Here is a 25,165-nt window from a genome sequence, read left to right as displayed (position 1 = left end):
CAGAATGATTATGGGAGTTAGAGAGCCAAAAATAAAAATAATCAGAATATCCTTGCCTAGCTTTTCTCCAGACCCTGTCCCCATGCTATTCACAAGAGAAGCTAAGTGTAATGGTTAAAGTGTAGGGCTAGGGCCTTGGAAACCTAGGGTCAAATCCCCACTCTGCTATGGAAACCTGCTAAGTGGCACTTTACACACTCTCAACCTAACCTACCTCATGGATTGTTGTGAGGATAAAACAGAAGAGAGTAGAATGATGTAGGTCGCTTTGGATCCCCCATGGGGAGAAAAGCAGGATATAAATTCATAAATAAATGTTTTAACTTATGTTCCTCATTTATTACTACTAAGAGAGACAGTTTTGTGTAGAGGTTAAGAGCAGTGGTCTGCAATCTGGATAACTGGGTTAGATTCCCCACTCCTCCGCATAAAGCCAGCTGGATGACCTTTATTTATTTATTTTTCAAATTTATAATCCACCTTCCCTACAAACGGGCTCAGAGCAGATTACAGACAAATAGTTAAGTGATTTGGCTTCACAACAATACACAGATTAACAAATAGTTAAAACACGTGAAAAGGAAGAAATTTCATTTCATTTCATTTTTTTTATTTATACCCTGCGCTATCCCCAAAATGGGGTCAGTGTGGCTTACATCATAAAAGCAGCAAGATAAAACAGTAAAACAATAAAATAGGATCAACAATTAATAGCAAAAAAGCTCCATGTCTTATTTAAGGGAAAATAAGTAGCCTAGGGTTGCCAAGTCTTTGCTGGAAAATACCTGTGTTGAAAATTAGCTTTATAATTCTCATTACCAATAATGGGAGCTATGGTTCGTATACATGACCATAATTAAAAGTTCAATTAACTCCTAAAGTGTCCAGATGTGTATTGAAAAATATTTCACATATATAGTTGTATGGGTTATTTGCCTGATATACATTGGATCCATTTTATACTCCAACAATTTCTTTTCTAAATATATTGACAAATAAATGGTATACAAAAGTCCAAAGCAAGCCTTTCCAGAGAATTAGCATAAAAAGGTAATGTAGAAACAAATCATTCTAGCTTTCATGGATAACTTATAGCAAAAACTATCTAGAATTGATGGCTAGCTGATTGAATTACAAAAGCAATTGTTAAACAAAGCACTTGATTTTCCATAGACTATGTAAAATATAAGGTCAGATCATCAGTGCATGAACAGAGATGTTGGCAGCAAGAAAAAGGCATTTTTTGCAGTCTGCTTTGAAGTCAAATTCCCAAGTCAAGCGTTAAATTAACAATATTATCATAAAAACAGTGTTCTAATTCTGTCCCAGGTTGAAACGTAAGAAAATGTGTGTTAAAATGTATCACAATAAGCTGGTTCAATTGGAAATGTCAAGCATGCAATTTTCAAAAGAACGAGTCAAGTAGATACAAAACTACGTTTATTGCTAAATCGAGATGCTCTCTTGGTGCAGGACCTTGAGAGTGATGCCAACAATACATTGATACACTTCTTTTAAGACATACATCAAAGGGTTCTCATGGGAAGGGGTGAGGAATGCCAGCCGGCGCATAAACTATTATAAAAGTCTACATTCTCAGTACGTTATCAGTATCTTGTCCTTACTTTCCCAGATGGTCTACACTCCCATGCAGGAGTGTATGGGAAGGTGTCACTCCTTCTCTTCTCTACTAGTTTCCTTTCCTAATTCACTACAAAAGCCATAAAGTAGGAGGGGGGGGGAGAATAACAGAGCCATGTTACCTCGGCCCTCCATGATGTTTTACAGACCAGCTTTATGGAGAGCCCTAAAACTATAGATCACCATTACATTTTACCATGCTTGACATACTGCCCCCCCTTTAATCAACTTCGCGGTTTCTAAGGGAACGTCTTGTAGAATTTAGCAATTAAATCCGGGGCCAGTACATTTTGTTCTGCCATCCATTCATTTTGGCTGGCAGGAAAGTGTTTCCACCTGATCAAATAATACAACACACCACGTTTGATTTTGGCATCTAAAATTTCCTTAACTTCATGATGACTCTGATTCCCAATCTGGATAGGTTGTGAAGCTGGTGGTTGACGGTGCCAAGGGGTACCACCCGGGTCTTGGCGCAGAAGACTGCAATGAAAGACAGGGTGTATTTTACTAAACAGTTTGTGCAACTCCAGCTCTACCGTTACTTTATTGATCACCCGCTTGATCTTAAATGGCCCCAAATACCAGCTTTTTGGAGAGTTGATTCAGTGGCAAATTCTTTGTTGATACAAACACAGTATCCCCCACCTTGAAATCCCAAATGGGAATGTGTGACTTATCATACTGTTTCTTGTAAGCTTCCTTGGCCGCCTCCAAGTTCTCCTGTATGAGCTTCCAGCTTTTTCCTAACTTTCCCCACCATTGTTCAAAAGTCGTGGGGGTTCCCAATCCCTCTCCCCCCGGCAGTGATGGGACAGGCTTGCCTTCGTATCTATTTACTATCTGGAAGGGCGAAGCCTTAGTTGAGCTATGAACACTGTTATTATACCCATACTCAGCAAACGGCAGCAAATCCACCCAGTTGGATTGTTGGTAGTTTACGTAACACTGTAAATACTGCTCTAGAAGCGCATTCACTTGTTCTGTCTGGCCATCTGTCTGGGGGTAGTAGGCTGAACTCAAGCCTTGTTCTATCCCCATTAGCTTGCAAAACTCCCGCCAGAAGTTGGCAACGAATTGCAGGCCATGGTCATTAATTAACTTATCGGGGAACGAGTGAATTTTCACAATATGGTGGAAAAACAAGTACGCCAACTTTTTTGCCGTGGGCAGTTGCTTACAAGGAATAAAATGCACTTGCTTTGAAAATGTATCTACCACTACCAGAATTACGATTTTCCCTTGTGAAGCGGGTAACTCTACTATGAAATCCATAGATACCACTGACCATGGGCGGGTTGCTGTTTCCAGAGGTTTTAGCAGACTGGGGGGCTTCCGCCCCCCTTCTTTTAGCCATTAAGCATATGGGGCAGGAGGCCACAAACTCTGATATATCCTTTTTCATTGAGGGCCAACAGAATTGTCTATTGATCAAATGCAGAGTTTTCACATACCCAAAATGCCTCGCCAGTTTATTTGAGTGGCAAAACTGTAGCACTTCTGCCCAGAGGGCTTTTGGGAACATACAGTTTGCCATCCTTGTACCAGTACCCATCCTCCCCTTTTTGCACTTCGCCTGGCCAGTCTTCCCCCTCGTTCTCAGTTTCAGTAGCCAGCCATTTCCCTCCCCATTTTTCGGTGTGAAGATTCTGTTTGGATCTAGCCCGGGTGGTTACCAAGCCAGCCACTTGGGTGGGGGAGATTAAAGAATCGACCACCTCCTCCCTTTGACTGTTGTGTTGGGGAAGTCATGAAAGGGAATCTGCCAAAAAAATTTTAGTCCCAGGGATGTGTTTCAAACTTTGAAAAAAATCTCACCCACCTGATCTGCTTTTCAATTAACTTACGGCGCCCTGTGAGTGCCTCTAAATTCTTGTAATCCGTCCAAATTTCAAAGGGCCTTTTGGCGCCTTCTAGCCATGGCCGCCAAGTCTTTAGCGCATACATTACTGCGAATGCCTCTTTGTCCCACACGCTGAGCAATTTTGTTGCTCAGGTGAAAATTTCTTTGAAATATAGGCACAGGGTTTTAGTTGCCCCTCCTCATCTTTCTGCATGAGGATGGCTCCCACAGCAATGTCGGAAGAGTTGCATTGCACAATGAAGGGCTTTAGTTCATTTGGGTGACTCAGGATGGGTTCACTTGTAAATAGTCTCTTAAGTTTGGTGAACGCCTCCTGACACCTGGGTGTCCAGTTCAATTTTGCCCCTGGTTTTTTGGCATCGGGGCCCTTCCCTTTAGTTTTCAGTAGTTCGGTAAGAGGCAACATTGTCTGGGCGAACCCCTTTATGAAATTACAGTAAAAATTGGCGAACCCGAGGAAAGATTGGAGCTGTCTACGTGTCCTCGGTGGTACCCAATCTAATACCGCTTGGACCTTGCTCGGGTCCATGACCAGTCCCTTTCCGGACACCCTAAAGCTCAAGTAGTCTAGTTCGGTGTGATGGAACTCACATTTAGACAGCGTACATTTTATGCTTTAACAACGTGCTGAGGACCTCTCGCACCAGTTTCACATGAGATTGGAGGTCTTCAGAATAGATAATGATGTCATCCAGGTACACCACCACCCCCTTATACAGATACTCTCTGAACACCTTGTTTATAAAGTTCATAAAAAACCCCGGGGCCCCTTGGAGGCTGAATGGCATCACTAGGTATTCAAATTGTCCCATGGGAGTATTGAAGGCTGTTTTCCATTCGTCCCCCTCTTTTATGCGCACTCTGAAGTACGCATCTCTTAGGTCCAATTTGGTAAAAATCTTCCCCTCCGACACTGTACTTGGTAAGTCTTTGATGAGGGGTATCAGGTATGCATTGGAGGTCGAAATCCCATTAATCCCGCGAAAATCAGTACATAGTCTGAGCGAGCCGTCCTTCTTCCGGAAGAGGACAGGGGCTGCATGGGGGGCAATGGCGGGCTGTTTGAAGCCCCTTTTTAGATTCTTATCGAGAAATTTGTGCAGTTCCATTTTTTCGGCCCACCCCATCAAATACAGCTTTGCTTTCGGTAAGGTCTGCCCCGGAATCAATTCAATGGCGCAGTCCGTATTTCTATGGGGAGGAAGTTCGTCAGCCCCTTGCTCACTGAACACCCCCCATAAGTCTCGGTACACTTTGAGGATCACTTGAACTTCCTCCACTGTTAAGCAAATCTTTTCGCTCCTGGGTGGGGGGGGTTGGGTCCTCTCTCCTTTTTCCACTGATGGTGTCAACATTTCACATTAGTGAACTCTATTGTTTGATCCTCCCACCGAATGTCTGGCTCATGTTCGCTAACCAACCCACCCCCAACACCACATCGTATGAAGAGGGGGCTATCACAAAGTTCTCGTGGTCCCAATGATCTTTAATGCCTACTGGGACCAGCTGAGTTTCCAAAATACAAGGCTCCCCCTTCATCACTGACCCGTCCATCTGCTCAAACTGAATGGGGTGGGGTAAGGAGGCTGTGGGAAGCCCCAAAGCGTCCACTAACTTAGGGGTGATTATGTCCCTCGTGCACCCGGAGTCAATCATGGCCTTCACATGAATAAATCTCCTAAGCTTGCAGTTTAGCAAAGTCATTGGAACAAAGAATAACGATCCCGCTATTCTCACCCTGAGTGGCGCCGGTGATTCCGCAACCTGCTGGTTAGCACTATTTAGAGCAGGTTGTTTTCGTTTCCCGCCGGCTCGTCATCCCAAGACATCTCACTCAGCTCGTCAATGATGATGGTCTCTTCCTCCAGGATTGAACTCACTGCCGCGCTGCTCTTCGCTGCATCCTTAGGACGGCTGGTCGGTTTCTTTGACATTGGGGTGCTTGCTTTCGAGATGGTCGACACTGGTCTCGGGGGGTTAGGACAGTTGACAGCCAGGTGGTTTGTATCCCCACAACAAAAGCACTTGCAGGCCAGCAGGAGTTTTCCCACTCCTCCCCCCACCTGGGTTGTCTTCGCTTCTGTTTTCACACCGGTTTTCTGATCCCAACCTCCCTTGCCACACTGCTGTTGGTCCTGGAGGGCCACTCTTTTCATGTTGGTCTCAACTTCACCCACTAATTATATCCACCCTATTAGGGTAGCCGGCCTCGCCTGCTGTAGGGCCCGATCCAGTATGCTCGCGTTCAAACCTCGAGTGAAGTGCTCAATATTCATCAACTCGCTCCATCCTCTCACCTTAGCCGCGTTGGAATCAAATTCGGCTGCATACTCATGGATCAACTTGGACCCTTGCTGAATGTCCCTCAGAGTGGCTAGCACGTGGGTCTCTTGCAGAGGGTCTTCATACTGGGTCAGTAGCGCCTGGAGGAAAGTGGCCACATCGTCCAATTCCGGGCTCATTGCTTCATATAAGCTCACATACCAGCGCTTAGCCGCTCCCTTCAGCTTCGACCTGAGGTAGTCGACCCGGTTGAATTCATTGGGGAAGGTGTTCCCCCAGTAGTGCATGTAGCTGTTGGCTTGAATGGTGAAATATTCCACCTCCTCTGGGTCCCCATCAAAGGTAGCATCCAGCTCTCTCCTTCAGGGCCCCTTTCGCAGAAGGGGCGCCCTTGCTGGTTGTGCTCTGGGTGGGATTGCCGAGGGTCTAGCCGCGGTTGGCTGCGGGATTCTCCTTGGGTCTGCAGGTCTCAGGATGCGATCAACCTGCTTCTTGAATTCTCTGGCCTTGAGTGAGGCCGTCGTTTCCATCTCATCCCACAGCCCCTTGGCGACCTCTTTGACCTCCTTTCTCACCATTAGGCAAAACTCCCGGGCCCCTTCGTCTTCCTCCTCACTGGGGCCCGACGGCTTGTGGGATCCTTCTCCCTCCATCTCTAACAGGGGTACTTTCCCCTCCGCTAGGATGGCAGTGGCGGCTCCACATTCTTCCTCCGGCTCGCACTCCTTGTCCACTCCCATCACCATTCTCACCTTTCGCATGTGCCTGGTCAGAATAGCATCTCGGCGCGGTTGCGCCTCGTCCATCATGCTTGTGGACATGCATGGCTGCCTCTGTCAAGGGGTGACCGAGAGTTGTTGAATGTGGAGAGGGGAGCCTCTCCCCATGACTCTCTGGGCATCTAGCACGTGTCACGGCGGTGTAGATGCTCTCGCCCCTTCTTCAGGTTCTAGAAATTCACTGCTCTCTGGAATCTTTTCAGCCATCCAGTTACAAAGTTGCCAGGGCCATTAAACTTCTTCTAGGATCACTTTCAAAATGTCAAGCATGCGAGTTTCAAAAGAACGAGTCAAGTAGATACAAAACTACGTTTATTGCTAAATTGAGATGCTCTCTTGGTGCAGGACTTTGAGAGTGATGCCAACAATACATTGATACACTTCTTTTAAGACATACATCAAAGGATTCTCACGGGAAGGGGTGAGGAATGCCAGCCGGTGCATAAACTATTATAAAAGTCTACATTCTCACTACGTTATCAGTATCTTGTCCTTGCTTTCCCAGATGGTCTACACTCCCATGCAGGAATGTATGGGAAGGTGTCACTCCTTCTCTTCTCTACTAGTTTCCTTTCCTAATTCACTACAAAAGCCATAAAGTAGGAGGGGGGGGGGGAGAATAACAGAGCCATGTTACCTCGGCCCTCCATAATGTTTTACAGACCAGCTTTATGGAGGACCCTAAAACCATAGATCACCATTACATTTTACCATGCTTGACAGAAATTATTTTGTAGCTGATTGCAGGAGAATGTATAAAATAGCATTATTATCTTGTCCTAGAGGCAGGCTTCATCTTGGGCAGGAGCTCACAGGAGCAAAGCTCTGGAACCTCTAGATTTTATTGTGCGCTTTCTTACCCCCTCCCCCTGGCAAAAAAACCCAAAACTTGCTTCTGGGCTCCATTGCTCAACCTCCCCCTGTGAGAATTTTGCTGAACTCTATGATCTGACAAACTTTCTAATATTTCCCCCCACAAAAATGGGGAAATAACCAAAACATATAAAGCAGACAGATGAAAATCTTCATCATGCCACTGTGGCCATAAAGGAGAAAGTAATTTTAAAAAGTATGATGGGACTAAGGTTTTATTATGACAGTTATAATTCAAGAAGCATTTTAAGGTAGATGCTGAGCTGATATACGGTAATTTAGTGCACCTTCTGGTGATGTCAGTTGTGCTAATGAGCTCTGGCACCTCTTTTTCTGTGAAATGACCCCTAGATGCAGGAATTCATTGAAAACTATCACTTTTGCTTAACTTGACATAATCTAAAGTGCATTAAGTGGTCAGCTAAAAGATGAGGTAATTATAAGCTGCAGACAATGAGCATATGCACCTGTTTTATTCTCTGTCAGAGTAGCAGAATTTCATACCTGAGATCCTTTTCGCTAGAGGTGTCAGGGGCTGAACTTGTATTCAGAACGTATTCTGTATCCATAAGCTAAGAGCCTCTCCTTGAGGGAACAGAGAGCGGGTATGTACTATGAAGTCCAAATGGTCTTAGAACAAACCAGGCTGTATGGCTCCTGCAGTGTTGAGCAGAGCTACTTGGGCATGGCTCTGTTTCCTTCTGGCTCCAGTGATCCACCAGGAACTTTCCTGTAAGTCAAAAGGACAGTCCCTGATGGAAAGTCATCATCATGTGATGGCCACACTAGGCATTATATATCAAGTGAGAGTAATATTCTCCAGTTAATAAAATACAGGCATGAGAAGACTACTAGTAGGAAAGATGGTAGAGAGGAACTGCTTAATCCCTTTGTCTCTAGAAGAAGAAGATATTGGATTTATATCCCGCCCTCCACTCCAAAGAGTCTCAGAGCGGCTCACAATCTCCTTTACCTTCCTCCCCCACAACAGTCACCCTGTGAGGTGGGTGGGGCTGAGAGGGCTCTCACAGCAGCTGCCCTATCAAGGACAACCTCTGCCAGAGCTATGGCTGACCCAAGGCCATGCTAGCAGGTGCAAGTGGAGGAGTGGGGAATCAAACCCGGTTCTCCCAGATAAGAGTCCGCACACTTAACCACTACACCAAACTGGCTCTCAGGGGTGCAAGGGTGCAGGGGTGGTCAAACTGCAGCTCAGGAACAACATGTGCCTCTTTCACACATATTGTGTGGCTCCTGGAGGTCAAGGAGGAAGTTAATGCAGGCTTATTCTCAAGTAAGCATGCTTAGCATTGGGACTCATAGGTAGGCAACTATTTCCACTATGTGTGAAGTGAGGAAGGAGGGGGAAATAGGCAGGCTTGCAAGTTCTTCTCCTCTACCACAGAGGTCACCCAGAGGCCTAGAGCAGGGAAAGAGAGCATAAGAGCCAAGGGAGCCACTGGAAGAGGGACAGAATTAAAGAGGGTGGCACAGGGTTCTCCCTTACTTTCATAGCTCTTGTAGGAGCTGTACTTACTAACCTTGGTGTAAAGGCAAAGAGAGATGCATAATGATGCAAGCAGTGGTCAGTGATTCATATGGTACATGTGTGTTTCCTTCTCCCACTGGTGCAAAAAAAAATCCCTAATCTTTTCCTGTGCTGGTTTTACAGAGACTGTTATTCCCAGTTGTTTGGTCACCCCTGGTCTAGTGGCTTTTATGCTCAAAATCACCCTGCATGTATTATTTGGCGGGGAGGGGAAAGCATGCAAGCACCCAAATCTTAACTTGTGCAGGCAGAAAAGAGGTCAGAAAGGGAGGAAATGCCCCCTTATGTCTTGCTGGTGGGGAATAAAGTTGCTTGGGGGGACACATCCTGTGCCCTTTGCAGAGGCTTAATGTGTGGCCATGGGAAAATGATGCTTTTCATGGCATCAGAGCCGGATTAACAATTACGCCAAGTGGGCACCCTTTAGAGGCCCCAGACTGGCTTCTCCTCCACCAGTTTCCCCCCTGCTTGCAACCCTCCCAGTCTGTATGAGCAGCCAGCAACTCAGCTACTCTTTGAGAAGTCAGCAACTCAGCTGCTCTTTGCCTGACTTGACTGGTGCGGCTGCTCCTGGAGTTGTCACCAAGTTTGCCTCTCTGCCTCTCCCATGTAGCTTAGTAAAAGGGGCTTTTAAGAAGGTCCCTGCAGGCTGCAGCAGGGGCTGTGAGCAGTGGGGTGGGCACTCAGACTCTGAGATGATTTGCGAGGGGGGCCCCAAGATTTCGTCTGCCTAGGGGCCTCCACAGGGTTTAATCCAGCACTGCAGGTATGAAGATAATTAACATCAAATGATTTATAACATCCTATTAAGTCTCTATTGAAGGGGACAGGACTTTATCTCCAAGCACTTCACAACCCTATTGGTGAAAGAAGTAGCCACTGCAACTTGAACAGGAAGCTGACATAGTGCTGCTTGTGGAGAAACGCCATCTTAGTTAATGGTGGTGCTTGGTTGGGAGGGAACATGAAACTGCTAAGGCAGGCTTTGTGGCCTAGCCTTCCCTTCATTCCCTCCTCCCTTCCGGAGCTAAACCATCACCTCTAGAGGGAAAGCCTCCTAGAAGGGCAGGAAGTTCTTTTTTTTATTGGAGTGAGGTGGGAAAAGTTCACTTCTCGGCTGGCACTCAAGGAGAAAGGTTGTCAGTCTGTGGGCTCCTGACTGTGGGAGAGGCCTTCTCCTGAGGGAGAGGAGGAGTGGACTCCAGGCAGTCAGACCAAGGAAGTCATTCACAAGGCAGGGCAAGTTTAGATCAGGGACGGGAGGATGCATTTAAATCCACCTTTTATTTGTCCTTCTGGTTGCTGTTCAGGTGCTGTGCTAAACTTTTACATGCAACTGCTTTTGTTTTGTTTTGTTTTCTTTTTCTCTTCTAATTAAATAGTTTTACTGTTTTGAATGCTGGCAGTCAAACTTTGTACCACATAGATCTCCAACCGCTTTAGACCACGCTGCTTTATCAAGGGGGCCCCGGGGAAAGGGGGAAGGCATGAAGTTGGATAAGGTGCCAATCCTCCAGGGGTTCCCCGAAGAAGTGCTATGGCCTCTGTGATACCCAAGTACAGGGTGGCAGAGGACCTTGAGGCCTGGCCTCAGAGCTGGAGAGGGGGATTGGGAGTCCTGTTCCTCTCAATCTGAACTCCTGGGCTGAGCAGCTGGTGGCAGCGAGCCCAAGTGGCCGGAGGAGAAATAGCTCCCACCAAAAAGGGGGGGGGGGGGCTTGGGGAACGGGGTCTGGTAGGCAGACTGGGGCCGTTTCGTCACACTGCTCTTGGGAGAAATGTGATGGATGATCTTCAGTTTCTGCCAACTAAAGTGATTCAGCAAGACACTGATGAAAAAATCACATCCCCTCCAGCCTAGAAATAGCAGCTCTCCAGCAGCCCTGGCCCCACTCAATGCACAGCAGCCAAGAAGGTCAGAGCGCCTGCTCCGGCTGCAACGCCACTGAGGATGTTCTCCGCAGCTGAGAACGAAACGTCTGGAAGGAAAACTTTCTCCAGTAGAACACGGCACTTGATCCCGAAAGATTTTACAAACCCTAATGATGTTACCAGCCGTGAAAACCTGAAATCTTTGAAAAAATGATGGTTTCAGTCTCAACTAGAACCTAGCAAAGCTAGGCAAAACAGGTTTATTGATGGATATTTCATGGGTACAGAAGTGAAAATACTTCCTAAAGACTGGTAGCAAATGAAGGTGCCTTAAGAAATGGGTGCTCTTCTAGGCACAGGAAAGAGAGAAGACTGGATTGATGGAGGAGTGGGTAACCCAGAAGAAAAAAAGGGAGATGGGGGAGGATGGGCATGGGTGAAGAAAGGGACATGGAGAATTAAGAGCCCTGAACATATGGAAATAATGCAAGTTTGAGAATGTGCAGCATGGAAGATGATTGCAAAAATAATTAAAACATGGCAACTCGGTGTAGGTCATAGAGAACCTTATTGTGAAACATTCTGTGACTAATGCAAAACCTGCACAGACTAGCTAGACTTATACCACACAAAACCACACAGAAATTAGATAATTGGTTAGAAATATACCATAATTAATTGGTATTAACTCTTCCATTACCTGATGTAAAAGATGGTACAGAGCAGTTTATTCAACTGTCATTATGCATTACATGGAGCCTACAGACATTTTCTGGAGAAAAACATTCTGTCTCTTTGACAGAGGTTTAAATGTATGTTATTTACTGGGGACAGTGTCTGTAGGAACATAAAGGTGCCCATAAAATCTGTCTTCCAAAAATGGATGTTTCAAAATAAATTAATATATTTTAGATGTACACAAACTGGGTTATACAGAAACTGGCCGCAAATCACAGCCGTATCGATGAAATGTTTATTTGCATCCACACGGTATTATTAATTCAAGTTAGTATGCAGTAACAATTGGCATGGTCCATAGTAAACACCCTTGTCTGTGTGCCAGTATAATTAATTAGGAATTGTTAGAGAGCACTGAGTGATTGAGACGGATGATTAGTGTGCACTAGGTTGCAATGAGGCAGGGGGCTTCTGCTAAGTAAAACTCTGGCCTAAGAGCAGGCCAGAGTTTTATTTAGATAAAGAGAGTGCAGAACAGAATATGAGCCAACAAATGCTCACTGGCAATGTGGCTTGTTATAAGAGTGAAAGTGTGTTCTAGCAGTGAATCATTGCAAAATTATTCTTATGTGAGATGAAAAGAGGTATTTGGTATAAATCATTCGGTGGTTTTTATTTACTGACTGTTGGACTTCGATTCAATTGTCATTTCCTCAATGTTTGTGAAGGTTTGTGAAGCTTTGGAGAAAAGAAAGGACCTCCACATCAAACTCAGTTCTCTCTGAACAAAGATACTGGGGGGCAAGGAGTCATACCTCTTCAGCAAGATTAAATGATAGTTTTGCTATTTTTACTATATCTGGCAAAAGGTTCATTGTTTAAAAAAAGATTCAAGTATGCTAATCTCCTACTTAGGTACTACATTATTAACAGCTGTCAACCTACATGTTGGCTGAGTTCAAATTAATGCTAAACCATATTTTGGCACTACATGAATGAGCCTCAGACTTGCTCATTTCCACCTTCTTCCTTTTCTGCTTCCCCCCTGCACATTGCTATTCCTTCTGTTCTTTCTTTGGTTATGCCAAATCATAGCTTGTATCCAAACCTGAAATCTAAATGTTATATTTACCCCCAATTACTAAACACATTCTGAACATGAGAGCAGTTTGAAGAGTAAACCATGGTTTGCTAACTTGGATATGTAAAGGAGAATCTGCATCTAAAGAGGCTTTTTACATGATGCCTATTGCCTTTAGATCCTCTCCTTTTAGACAGAACTGCTGCCATTTTGGGAGAGCTACCCCTTTATGGCCCTCATGGACTGTTCTCAGTCAGTCATGGAATCTCAGCAGCCAGACTGTGAGTATGCAACAAAGTCCCTTTTCTGCCATGAGAAGTTGATCTGGGCAAATTTGGTGGCGCAACCAAGAAGGCTCTCTCTCAGGTTGTCATCTGCACAAACTTAGCAGATTAGGGCGCTCTCAGTGGATGGTCATAATTGTCAGGTATGTTTGTATGGAAGCAGGCATGGCTGTAAGTCAGTATCTTGGCTGCAGCATTCTGTATCAACCACAGTTTCTAAATGCTTTTCAAGGGCAGCCGCATATAGGCTGCATTCAGATGAGTGATTTGCGCCCACATAGGCATGTCCCCCAGGCAAATCAAAAAGTCAAGGTCAGAAATCCACAGCTGCTACCTGTTCCACCCTTGCACTCACCCCATTCTCTGATGTCTCTGAGATGCATCAAATAGCTACCAGTTGAGAAGTGGTAGCAAAATCTTCTGCCACACTCCTGTGTTTCCTGGCTTCTGACCACAGGAGCACACAAGCAAAGTGGATTGGTGGTGTGAAGCCAATCTGTTCTAGGTGCTCACCACTATTCTTTTTTTAAAATCACTACCACAGAGTATATACAATGGCCACTAAAAATGTAAGGGAAAAAAACCAAAAGGGGATGGCAGGCAACAACTGTGTGAAAGCAGCAACGCACCCCCCCACACAATATATTGGCACCTCATGCAGGAGTGTGTGATTGGGATTTGTCTGCTGCATTTGGGGGCCACAGGATTTGCAATGCCTCACATGTACATGGAGCTGCTGGTCTGAATGCAGCCATAGAGTGCCTTGCGAAAGTAAACCCTTTATCCACCAGAATGGTGAAACCCTCCGTCTTATGCCAGCAGGTGAAGACTTTTTTGTGTGTATGGTGTTCCCTCAATTAACTCTTCTAGTTTTAATTGCTGCTTTTTGATGCATGTTTTATTCGAAGTTTTATTATATGCTTTGTAATGTTTAGCTTTTGTTAACTGCCTTAGTGACCCTATTTGGGCGGAAAGGCATGAATAATGGGGTAAGTTCTGAACCATTTTTTTTCTGGGCTACAATAGGGAAGTTCTGCTGCTCCACAGTTTCAGTTTTTGAAGCTCTGAGTAAAGGAAGATAGTTTCAGGTCTGCAGTAGAATAGCTGGATTCAAGTCCAGTAGCAATGTAGAAACCAGCAAGATTTAGCTTTGACTCCTGAAAATTGTGTTCGTTTCTAAGGAGCTACTGGGCTCATATCTAAGTAAAGGAAGGTTTATGGATTTGAGAAGGAAACACTGAATTCCATGTTGCTTTAAGGTCATATGCATTTTTGCCATAATTTGCTATTTTTTAATATTTTTCTTTTCTTTTCTTATTTTAAATTTATCTTTCAAAGCTATATATTAAATGTTCCACCTTTTGTTTTCTCTTTTTTTCTGTCTGCAGTATAACGAAGAACTCCATTATGTTGAACCATGCCTGAATGGAACATTAGTTCAAGCTGATAGAGCCAACAAAGAGGTAAAAAAAAAAATAGCATTATACAAAGCAGGGGAAACTCCCTTATGTGATTACTATCACTGTTACATAATGATTTTATTTTTAATTAATGAAATCCCACTATTGGATGAGATGAAGGGTTACCTCTGTCCATTTAGAAAGAACATAACATAAGAACATAAGAGAAGCCATGTTGGATCAGGCCAATGGCCCATCCAGTCACACAGTGTCCAATATATGTGTGTGTGTATACACACACAAACACACACACACACATATATATATGTATACACACTGTGGCTAATAGCCACTGATGGACCTCTGCTCCATATTTTTTTCCAATCCCCTCTTAAAGCTGGCTATGCTTGTAGCCACCACCACCTCCTGTGGCAATGAATTCCACATGTTAATCATCCTTTGGGTGAAGAAGTACCTCCTTTTATCTGTCTTAACCTGACTGCTCAGCAATTTCATCGAATGCCCATGAGTTTTTGTATTGTGAGAAAGGGAGAAAAGTACTTCTTTCTCTACTTTCTCCATCCCATGCATTATCTTGTAAACCTCTATCATGTCACCCTGCAGTTGACGTTTCTCCAAACTAAAGAGCCCCAAGCGTTTTAACCTTTCTTCATAGGGAAACTGTTCCAAACCTTTAATCATTCTAGTTGCCCTTTTCTGGACTTTTTCCAATGCTATAATATCCTTTTTGAGGTGCGGTGACCAGAATTGCACACAGTATTCCAAATAAGATCGCACCATTGATTTATGCAGGGGCATTATGATACTGGCTGATTTGTTTTCAATTCCCTTCCTAATAATTCCCAGCATGGTGTTGGACTTTTTTATTGCAATTGCACACTGTCTTGACAGTTTCAGTGAGTTATCTACCACAACCCCAAGATCTTTCTCTTGGTCATCAACTTGTATTTGTAGCTGGGATTCTTGGCCCCAACGTGCATTACATTGCACTTGGCCACATTGAACCTCATCTGCCACATTGATGCCCACTCACCCAGCTTCAACAGATCCCTTTGGAGTGCCTCACAATCCTCTCTGGTTCTCACCACCCTGAACAATTTAGTGTAATCTGCAAACTTGGCCACTTCACTGCTTACTCCCAACTCCAGATTATTAATGAACAAGTTAAAGAACATGGGACCCAGTACTGAGCCCTGCGGCACCCCACTGCTTACCATCCTCCACTGCGAAGACTGCCCATTTATACTCACTCTCTGCTTCCTATTAATTAGCCAGTTTTTGAGCCACAAGAGGACTTGTCCTTTTACTCCATGACTCTCGAGATTGCTAAGGAGCCTCTGATGAGGAACTTTATCAAAAGCTTTCTGGAAGTCAAGGTAAACAATATCTATTGGGTCCACTTTGTCCACATGTTTGTACACCCCCTCAAAGAACTGTAACAGGTTAGTGAGGCAAGATCTTCCCTTACAGAACCCGTGCTGAGTCTTCCCCAATAACTTGTGTTCATCAATGTGCCTACTCAATCTGTCCTTGATAATGGTTTCTACCAACTTTCCCGGTATTGAAGTCAGACTGACTGGCCTGTAATTTCCTTGATCTCCTCTGGAACCCTTTTTAAAGATGGGGGTGACATTTCCTACCTTCCAGTCCTCAGGAACGGAGGCAGATTTCAATGAAAGATTACATATTTTTGTCAGGAGATCCACAAGTTCAGCTGAGATCTTTCAGAACTCTTGGATGTATGCCATCCAGACCTGGTGACTTATTAGATCTTCATCATGGTCTCTGTGCAGTCCCACACATGGTTTTTCCACCTGGAACGAACCCGACCTCAGAGAATGCAAAGCTAGCCTAGGTGTTTATTTTGTCGTGCATTCCCTCTCGGTCTGGGGAGCAGGCATCCACTGCAGAAGCCTGGAGTGAGGGGAAGGCGCTCCACCCACCCAGTTTCTTCTTAACTGCCGTTGGGGATATACCTACCTTGTTGCGTCTCCTCAACTTCATTGCAGTCTTCTCTGGTTTTTCGATTTTTCCTCAACTTTCCATCTTCTTCTTCTACTTTCCCGACTGGTATCATTAAAAAAAAGGACTTTATCTTCTTTACGATTTCCCTTCCCAACCCCTCCACCCCTCCCCGGGCATATAGAAGAGAAAGACTCCAAAACAACGTTCAAAAAGTGTACCCAGTGTTGGACCAAAATTCTCTTGACCTATGGACATTCTTTGTGTCTATTTCGTCTGGGGGAGGCCCACAGAACCGATACCTGTGTCCATTGCAGCCAGTTTGGGAAAGAGGCCATAAAAAATCGTGCGGCCAGACTGAAAAGCCACCTTTTAGAGTCTTCGCTGTGGCCTGTAATGTCCCACGCTTCTGGATCCCAGATTTTGCCACCTTCCCTAACTCTGCAAAGGGACGTGGATCGACTGGCAGCTTCCATGGCATCAGCTCCCAGTAAGCATAAGTCCAGAAAACGCTCTAAGAAACATCGACTTGATTCATCCTCCAAAAACCCCTTGGATTCGACACCCTTGAGATCGAAACCGAAGACGGATCGTCAATCCTTGGACTCCAGGCCCTCCAACCAAACCATGACCTCGACCTCGCATGTCGATGGCACCAACTGTTCCAGCGGAGCTCTTGACTCCCATTGAAGTCATACATGACGAGGTCGTCCACATCCGATCTAGATCTCCATCAGTCCATGAATCCCTACCAGAAAACATCCTGGACACCAAATCCTTGGAATCCTCGCATCTTCGAAGTCTGCGAACTAATCTATTTGGAGCACACTCGTTCCGGGAAGTCTCAATGCCTTGCACTTTCAAGGACCCGACTGTCTCTCCACTATAACGAGAGCCTTCAATGCCCAAGGATCCGGCCCCTCAAATTTATGTTGAACGGTCCCCAAGCCAACGTAGGGATCGTTATTACTACTACAGCCCATCACACTCTAGGTAACCATCTCCATGTAGATACCGGCAATACTATAGATCACCATCTCGTGAAATCCATCGACCCCAGTGTCATGAAGAACCATACCATCCTCGGTACCATGATGTAGTTTATCAACCCGGATACCGTGAGTCTCGATACTATGAGGAATCCTATCGACCTCGGTGCCATGAGGACATTTCATACTCTCGACTCCACAAAAGTCAATCTCCTCACCGACCCTGACATTACAGTCAGGAGTCAAAACCATTATCACCGGCCCAGTCTACATCGGTCTTCTCGGCCACTTCAAAGCAACAGATAACTCAACCTGACCAACCTACCATTCCGAGTAAGCCTATATCGATATCCACTAAGCCAACATACATGACGCCCATGGATGTTCTGGAAGATTCTGAAACTGAACACTCGGACTCTTCTCAATCAATGGCGTCTGAACCAGCGTCACCTGTCTCCAACATTACCAAACCGGCCGATCTCTCACCATCTGAAGGATCCAAGGCTTACTTAAACCTACTTACCAATATAGCTAATATGGTTAACATAGAACTCACTACTGAACTGCCAAGAGTATCGGATGTAGTCCATGATTTAGTCCATGCTTACCTACCTGCAGGCTCCTTCCTCCCAATGCTCCCTGTTCACCTAGAAGGCTTAAAGGAGGCTTGGAATAAGCCCGCATTGTTTCCACCTACATCAAAAAGGATCGAGTCTTTATATAAAATTCATGCTCCAGATTCTAAATTTCTATTTAATCATCCCGCACCCAACTCCATGATCGTACATTCTTTGTCCAAGTCCAAGCAAACACGTCATCCAGTTCCACCTGAGAAGGAAGGAAAGAAGTTAGACACCTTAGGGAGAAAAATTTACTCCTTTTCTACTGCTACCTCCAAAATTCATAATTATTTGGCATATTTTTTGGCCTACACCTTTAATTTGATGTCCCAACTTACTACGATAGTCCCTTCTCTACCTGACTCTGCACAGAAACAAGCATCACATATTCTACAAGAGCTTTCCCGAGTCAGCAAACAGCAAATCAATTCGGTTCGTTACGCTGTTGCTTGCTCATTCAGAACCATGGCCACATCCATTGCCTTGTGACGCCATGCCTGGCTCCACTCCTCCTCATTGCAACTAGACATCAAATTTAAAATTGAAGACTTACCCTTTGACGGTCAGGGTCTGTTCAATGCTACAACTGATGACATCCTGACCACTGTTGACGACAGTAGAAAAAGGGCTAGGAGGTTGGGAGTAAATCAACAACAGTCTCAACCTAATAGAGAGTCTGGAAGCCATCTTATTATAAACGCCCTTGCTCACCTCGACAGGCTGATTTCTGGAAGCGCAAGGCTCCATCAGCTAAACAACCCTCCCATCAAAGGCCTCATGCACAAACCACAAAAAAGACAACTCCAGCTTCAAAACAGCCTCTTTGACTCCCTACTATCATCTCTCCGTCTACCACAACACCCTATCGACAGCACCAGACCGCGTCCATTCTACCCTGTGTGGGAGTCCATAACGTCAGATTCCTGGGTCCTGGCGATCATCCACAGGGGCTACACCATAGAGTTCGATTTGCCCCCGAGGCTCCATCGATTCATATGTACTCCCCCTTCACTCCCTCTTCAGGAAGAGATCTCCACCTTGCTGGACAAGGCAGCCGTAGAACCAGTTCCACCAAAGTTCCATCGATACTTCCTGGTTCCAAAGAGAGATGGGGGACAACGTCCAATACTGGATCTTCGCAATCTCAATCGCCATATTCTATACAAGATATTCCGCACGATCACCCTGCAGTCTGTTTCACCACTTATTCCAAAAGATGCTTGGATGGCGTTGGACCAACTGTATCCTTATCACTCCCTGGTGGCCCCGTCAACCATGGTTCACTACCCTCCTCCTTCTCTCAAACAGGTCTCATTTTCCCCAAGGTCTCGTTTCCCCAAGTTCGAGACCTAATCTTTCAACAGGACGGTAAAGTCCTACATCACAACACGGGACTTCTGCGACTGACTGCCTGGAGAATCAGTTTCTGAATTTTCCTTCAGAGGTCAGACATGTTCTGCTTAATGCCAGAAAACCTTCCACTAGAAAATCTTACTCTCTAAAGTGGAAACGTTTCTCAGCCTACGCTGCCCTGCACAATTTTTCCTCCTGAATTATTATTTATAGCTCAGATTCTGACCTACACGTATGTAGAGTCCTTGCTTTCTACATTGAAATGACACGTCCCTTCCATAACAACCCTAGACTTTTTGTGGCATATGGAACTCATAAGCAGGGACACAAAATCTCAACACAGAGGTTTTCAAAATGGATTGTGGCTGCCATTACCTTATGCTACCAATTGGCTAAACAGCACGTACCTGAACGATTACGAACTCACTCCACTCAAGCCGTCTCCATGTCATCAGCCTTCTGTAGAGTCGTACCAATGGAGGACATCTGTGCCGCTGCAGTCTGGTCTTCTCCATCTACCTTTGCCACGCACTATGCCTTAGACGTTCGTGCTCGGCGTGATGTATCCTTCGGGCAGGCCATACTTCGTTCCATTTTTGACTGATGCCTCCAGTCTTCTGTCCTGTAAGTACAATACTTGTCTTTTCTTATATGCATGTTTAACATGTACTCTTCTGTTACAGAACCAGCACCCGCCTCCGTGCACGTCAACTTACCAGTCACCCATGTGTGGGACTGCACAGAGACCACGATGAAGATAAACAGATTGGTTACCTGTAACTGATGATCTTCGAGTGGTCATCAGTGCAGTCACACACACCCGCCCAGCCTTCCTTGCTGCTGGTTTATGCTCTACTTTATCTTTTCTCAGTACAACGGCTAGAAGAAACTGGGTGGGTGGAGCACCTTCCCCTCGCTCCAGGCATGCGCAGTGTATGTGTGCTCCTCAGACCGAGAGGAAATGCGCGCCAAAATAAATGCCTAAGTTAGCGTTGAATTCTCCGAGGTCGTGTTTGTTCCAGGCAGAAAACCCATGTGTGTGACTGCACAGATGACCACTCGAAGATAATCAGTTACAGGTAAGCAACCTGTTTTTTTTTAATCCATCAATCAGTTGTAGGACCTCCTCTCTTGTCACCGCAATCTGACTCAGGTCTTTCAACACACCTTCCAAAATTAGTGGTTCTGGAACGGGCAAACACCTATCATCTTCCACAGTGAAGATGGAGGCAAAAAATGCATTCAGCTTCTCAGCCATTTCCCTATCGTCCTTCAGTAATCCTTTTACCCCTTGGTCATCCAAGGGCCCCACTGCCTCCCTAGCTGGTTTCCTGCTTCTAATATATTTGAAGAAATTTTTATTGTTGGTCTTTATGTTTTTTGCAATATGCTCCTCATAGTCCCTTTTTGCCTGCCTGATCACAGTCTTGCATTTGATTTGCCACAGCCTGTGTTCCCTTTTATTAATCTCACTTGGACTAGCTTTCCACCGCTTAAAGGAGTCCTTCTTACCTTTTACAGCTTCCATTACTTTGTTTGTTAACCATGCAGGCCTTTTCTTATACCTGTTTGTGCCTTTCCTAACTTATGATATATATTTTATCTGAGCTTCTAGGATTGCAGTTTTAAATAGCCTCCAAGCTTCCCCAAGGGTTTTGACTGTATTTACCTTTCCTTTCAATTTCCTCTTTACATGCCTCCTCATCTCAGATAATTTACCTCTTTTAAAGTTAAATGTAGTTGTGCTGGTCTTTTGGGGCAACTCCCTATTTATACAAATGGTGAAATAAATAACTTTATGGTCACTGCTCCCAAGCGGTGTGATCAGTTTTACATTTCTCACCAAGTCTTGGGCATTACTTAGGACCAAATCCAAAGAAGCTATTTCTGTGATTATGCAGGACACCAGTGGCCATGATCTTTCAGTTCATTTGTTCAAATTTTTTCCAGGGTGTGTATGTGAGGGAGTTAACAATTGACAGATATAATAATTGTTTCATTAAATATTTAATCAGGCTACAGTGAGTTTTGCTTGCTTTCAAACTCTTTTTTCTTACAATTGGCAATAGTTTAGAATGTAGCTAGCTTAATATTACTGGATGGTGTGTCAAAAGCCTGAGTATAATTATAGATGGCAAGTGGCTACATCTCTCCACCTTTACAAAGCTGTAATGAATCACTAACTCCATCCCTTTATCTTCTTGGGAGGCCACAGGGAGTGCTGGCACTACCCAGTAGGCTGGGTAGGTGGCCACCTGGGGTGGCATCTGACCACAGGGTGGCCAGCTCTGCAGGAGGAAGGAAGTGCATGCAGTGGAGAGTGGCATGTGGGCTTGCATGGCTCTGGCTCCAGCTTTCTTCCCTCCCTTTCTCCTCCCCTCGACTGGGCTGCCCTCACCTCCCTCCCTCCTTCCCTCACCCACCTGCCTTCCCTCCCTGCTGCAGTGGTGGTGTGGCTGCAACTCCTCCTTGCCCCCCCCTGTTGATGCAGAGAGTGGTGTCATGGCAGCACTGGAGGAGGAAGAAGCCTGGTGAGTCTCGTACCAGTAGCAGTGGCTGCTTGGTTGGTGGCTCTTCTTCCCTCTCCTGCTGGTGGTGGCAGTGGCACTGCTCAGCAGAGGAACCCTAAAGCCACCCGCTGCAGGAGGATGGTGTGTGCGCCTTGCTGCCGAGCTGTTGTAGGCGATTGTGTTGGCAGTGGGTCAGAAGGGCAATGCACCACTACCTGAAAGGCAGGGCCTTTGTCTCCAAATGCCTTCACAGTGCTTGAAATGCTCTGGGTTGCCAACTTTTAAAAAAACTGGCCTTGCTCTGGCACCTTTAAGGAGGATGGCTTGCTGTGCAGGTGCAGAGGGCTCTCACGCCTTCTTCAGTTGCACTGCGCACAAGAGAGAAGTTTGTCATGCCCAGCTCAGAAAAGTTGTGTCTCCCCGAGAGAGTCCTCCTCTGTGGCTCACCACCCCAGCAGAGCCCCACCACCCAGGGCCAGCTTCTGGCAACAGTCCCTCCACTTACACCTGGCTCTCTCAAGCACTGATCTTGCTTAGGGTTCCTTCTTTAACCCTGTCTCCTCTTGCCTTTCGCCTGCCACCTTTGATGGAACAGGGAGCTTCCTTAAAATATGAGAAATGTTGTGGCATGGATACCCTTTGATTTTCTTTTCAAGTCTAGGTGCTACCCTCAGGTTCACATGAAAATGAAAAACAGCATTAATAGTTAAATAGAGTGAGCATCACACAAGATTGAAAATAAAATTGTTCAGAAGACTTGGCTATCTAAAGAACAGACATAAAACCATTTTTTTAAAGGAAACTTTTATAAATATGCTGATACACTTTTACCTTTCTTATAGCTCTTTTTATGTAGTTTAAATTGTTTATATGTTCTTATTCCTTTATAATTGAATTTTAAACTGTTTTATCATGACTGTTAGCTGCCCAGAGTCTGCTTGTGGAGTGGGCGGCATATAAATCTAAAGTAAATAAATTAATTAAAATACCTTCTGTCCACACATCTCACACTATATCTGGATGCACAAGCACATGTGGAGACAGATGCCAAACTCACACCTTGCACTCACACACTTCCTTCCTTCATCTCTCTCTGTCTCTCTCTCTCTTTTACTTTACTTTCCTCCCTTCCTTTTTCTCTCTCTTTTCCGTTCTCCACTTCCTTCCTGTCAGTCTTGTTCTTCCTCCAAAGAGTACAGGGAGTGAGGCATACCTGGTTCCCTACTCTCCGCTGTTCTAACCTTACATGTTTAGGTTCAGCTAGAAGGGCTGTCCTCAGGTGTCCCCCAGCCGTTTCCTGTCTGGTTGGGATTTGAACCAAGGGCACCCAGAGTATTTATATATATTTCTCTAGGGAGCTATGGCTGATTTTTAAAAAATCTTTTTAAAAATTAGTTAGCGGGTGCAAGTAGGTAGCCTTGCTTAGGGTATTGAAAAGTCTGGGACTGGCCCTGTCTAGAGGCACTATAAACTTGGTGGAATATACCTGTCTTCTGGCTAAAGTGGTCTTCCATTGGTTCCATTGGAGAAAAGTTGTTTAACTTGAAAACGTCTACTTAGACTAGAGGAAGGCTTTAAACTGTGCTCAATTCAATAGTAAGGTTCATTCAATTGAAATTATTTAGTGAGATAGCTGTAAGCTAGCCTTCCAATACAGTGCCAATTTTGGATCCAGTATATCACTTGAAGGCGTATTCTACATGTCATCATACTAACCCTTTGATCTGAAATATCTTTGTTTGTATAATTGGCTGCTGTTCAGTCATGTTCTACTCAACTCAAAAATCCTCTTCGGATTATTCCCAGTATTAAGAACAAAAATCCACTCCATAGGAAGATTCCAACCAACAGCAGTCTCATCCCTCTCTCAATATCCAACCAGCTTCTGACCTTTACTTACAAACTATCAATCAGTTTCTTCTAGTCTGTATGGTATGTCACAGGAGAAGCAGAAGTCCTTGAGCATCCATTCTCTGCAGCCACTTTCTATGACTTGCATTTCTCCTAGATAATGTAATATAGAGTTCACCTTTGAAGTGGCCATTTCCTCTGGAGGATCTATAATCTTGGGGACCAAGAGTAATTCCAAGAGAATTCCAGGCCCCACCTTAGAAACCCTAATTACATTTTCACCTGTTTACCAAAAAGACTGCCAGCTGCTTAGTATGTCATGCAGCTCTTGCCAGTTGATTTTACTGACTCAGATGACCATATTTGATGCCATAGTTTCCAGATTGCAAATCATAATGTCTACCCCATGCAGATGAACCCAGAGACCACCAGCTTAATCATGTTCCCCAATACACTTTATTATCATTTTAGTACTAGTAGTATTTGCATTTGTACAGAAAAACAGACAATTTGACACACAAAAGTAAAGTATGCAAACGATACAATCAACTGGGACCAAAAATATTCTTGCATGAAGGAAAGGCACTTCTAACAAATAGTGGTACACTGAACCCAAGGCCTCCAGATCTTCTGGAGCAGGTTTTAGGGTGATGTAAAGAGCTGTAGGAAGTTGGGATACATTCCTGCTTGAGGTTCTTTAGTGCAATCTCTAAATAATAGCAGCAATATAAATGGAAGATTGGAAATATTGCCTAAAACCAAGAAATTAACAAACCAAGCAAATCAACAATACAAATCATCAGTAGAAATCTTGGAGAAAGAGAAAACTACATGCAGCACCCCAAGTTCTTTTAAGGAAAGGAGTTATGCTGATGAACAGATGGGATTATTACCTATTTAAGTACTTTTCGTTCAGCCTTTACTGTCAGTTATTAAGTTGGCTTTTATCCAAGTTTTCATTATACAACTCACTTGTTTTAGATTTTTTGCTTTGTTTTGTTGGCCTTTCTCACTGCTTGTTTCCAAATAAACTCCTCACTTGGATTATTTGTAACAAAATATTACCAGGAACCAGTGTTCCCTCTAAGCTGAGTTAGTGTGAGCTAGCTCACAGTTTTTTAGCCTCCAGCTCACACATTTTTGTCTTAGCTCAGGAAGGATGGTCCCAGAGCAAACTAATTTATGCAGTAGCCAGATCTCTTGCTCACAACTTTAATGCCAGTAGCTCACAAAGTAGAATTTTTGCTCACAAGACTCCACAGTTTAGAGGGAGCATTGCCAGGAACATATCTAGGCTGCCAGGGGGGAAATGTGTTTAGTGTCAGAATATAAGTAAAAAAACTGTGGTGCAAGCAATAAGATACTCATGAAGTGGTCCAATGCACTTGGCAACAGCAGAACATTTTATCCAACCTCTTTTGTAAGTGTAGTTAATGAGAGCAGTAATGCTTTGGGATTTTCAGTGAACTAGGTGACTGCATATTAAGATGAGGTGGAACTGCCATCTGTTGTTGAGATTATATAAGAGTTCAAATTGACAGAGTCTCTTTTCTTC

General features: G+C 44.6%; 1 protein-coding gene across 1 annotated transcript in view; it reads left to right on the top strand.

Moving 5' to 3' along the window:
* CACNA2D3 (calcium voltage-gated channel auxiliary subunit alpha2delta 3) overlaps positions 1-25,165 on the top strand; it is a 1,102,401-nt gene that overhangs the window by 530,434 nt on the left and 546,802 nt on the right. Inside the window, exon 9 of the mRNA XM_060238809.1 lies at positions 14,293-14,367. Coding sequence (XP_060094792.1) covers positions 14,293-14,367 — 75 coding nt within the window. The remainder of the gene's footprint in view (positions 1-14,292; positions 14,368-25,165) is intronic.

This window comes from Heteronotia binoei, chromosome 5, assembly GCF_032191835.1.
Source record: "Heteronotia binoei isolate CCM8104 ecotype False Entrance Well chromosome 5, APGP_CSIRO_Hbin_v1, whole genome shotgun sequence".
Lineage (NCBI taxonomy): Eukaryota > Metazoa > Chordata > Lepidosauria > Squamata > Gekkonidae > Heteronotia > Heteronotia binoei.
The sequence above is the reverse complement of the archived record's forward strand: the minus strand, read 5'-3'. Positions and strand labels throughout refer to the sequence as shown.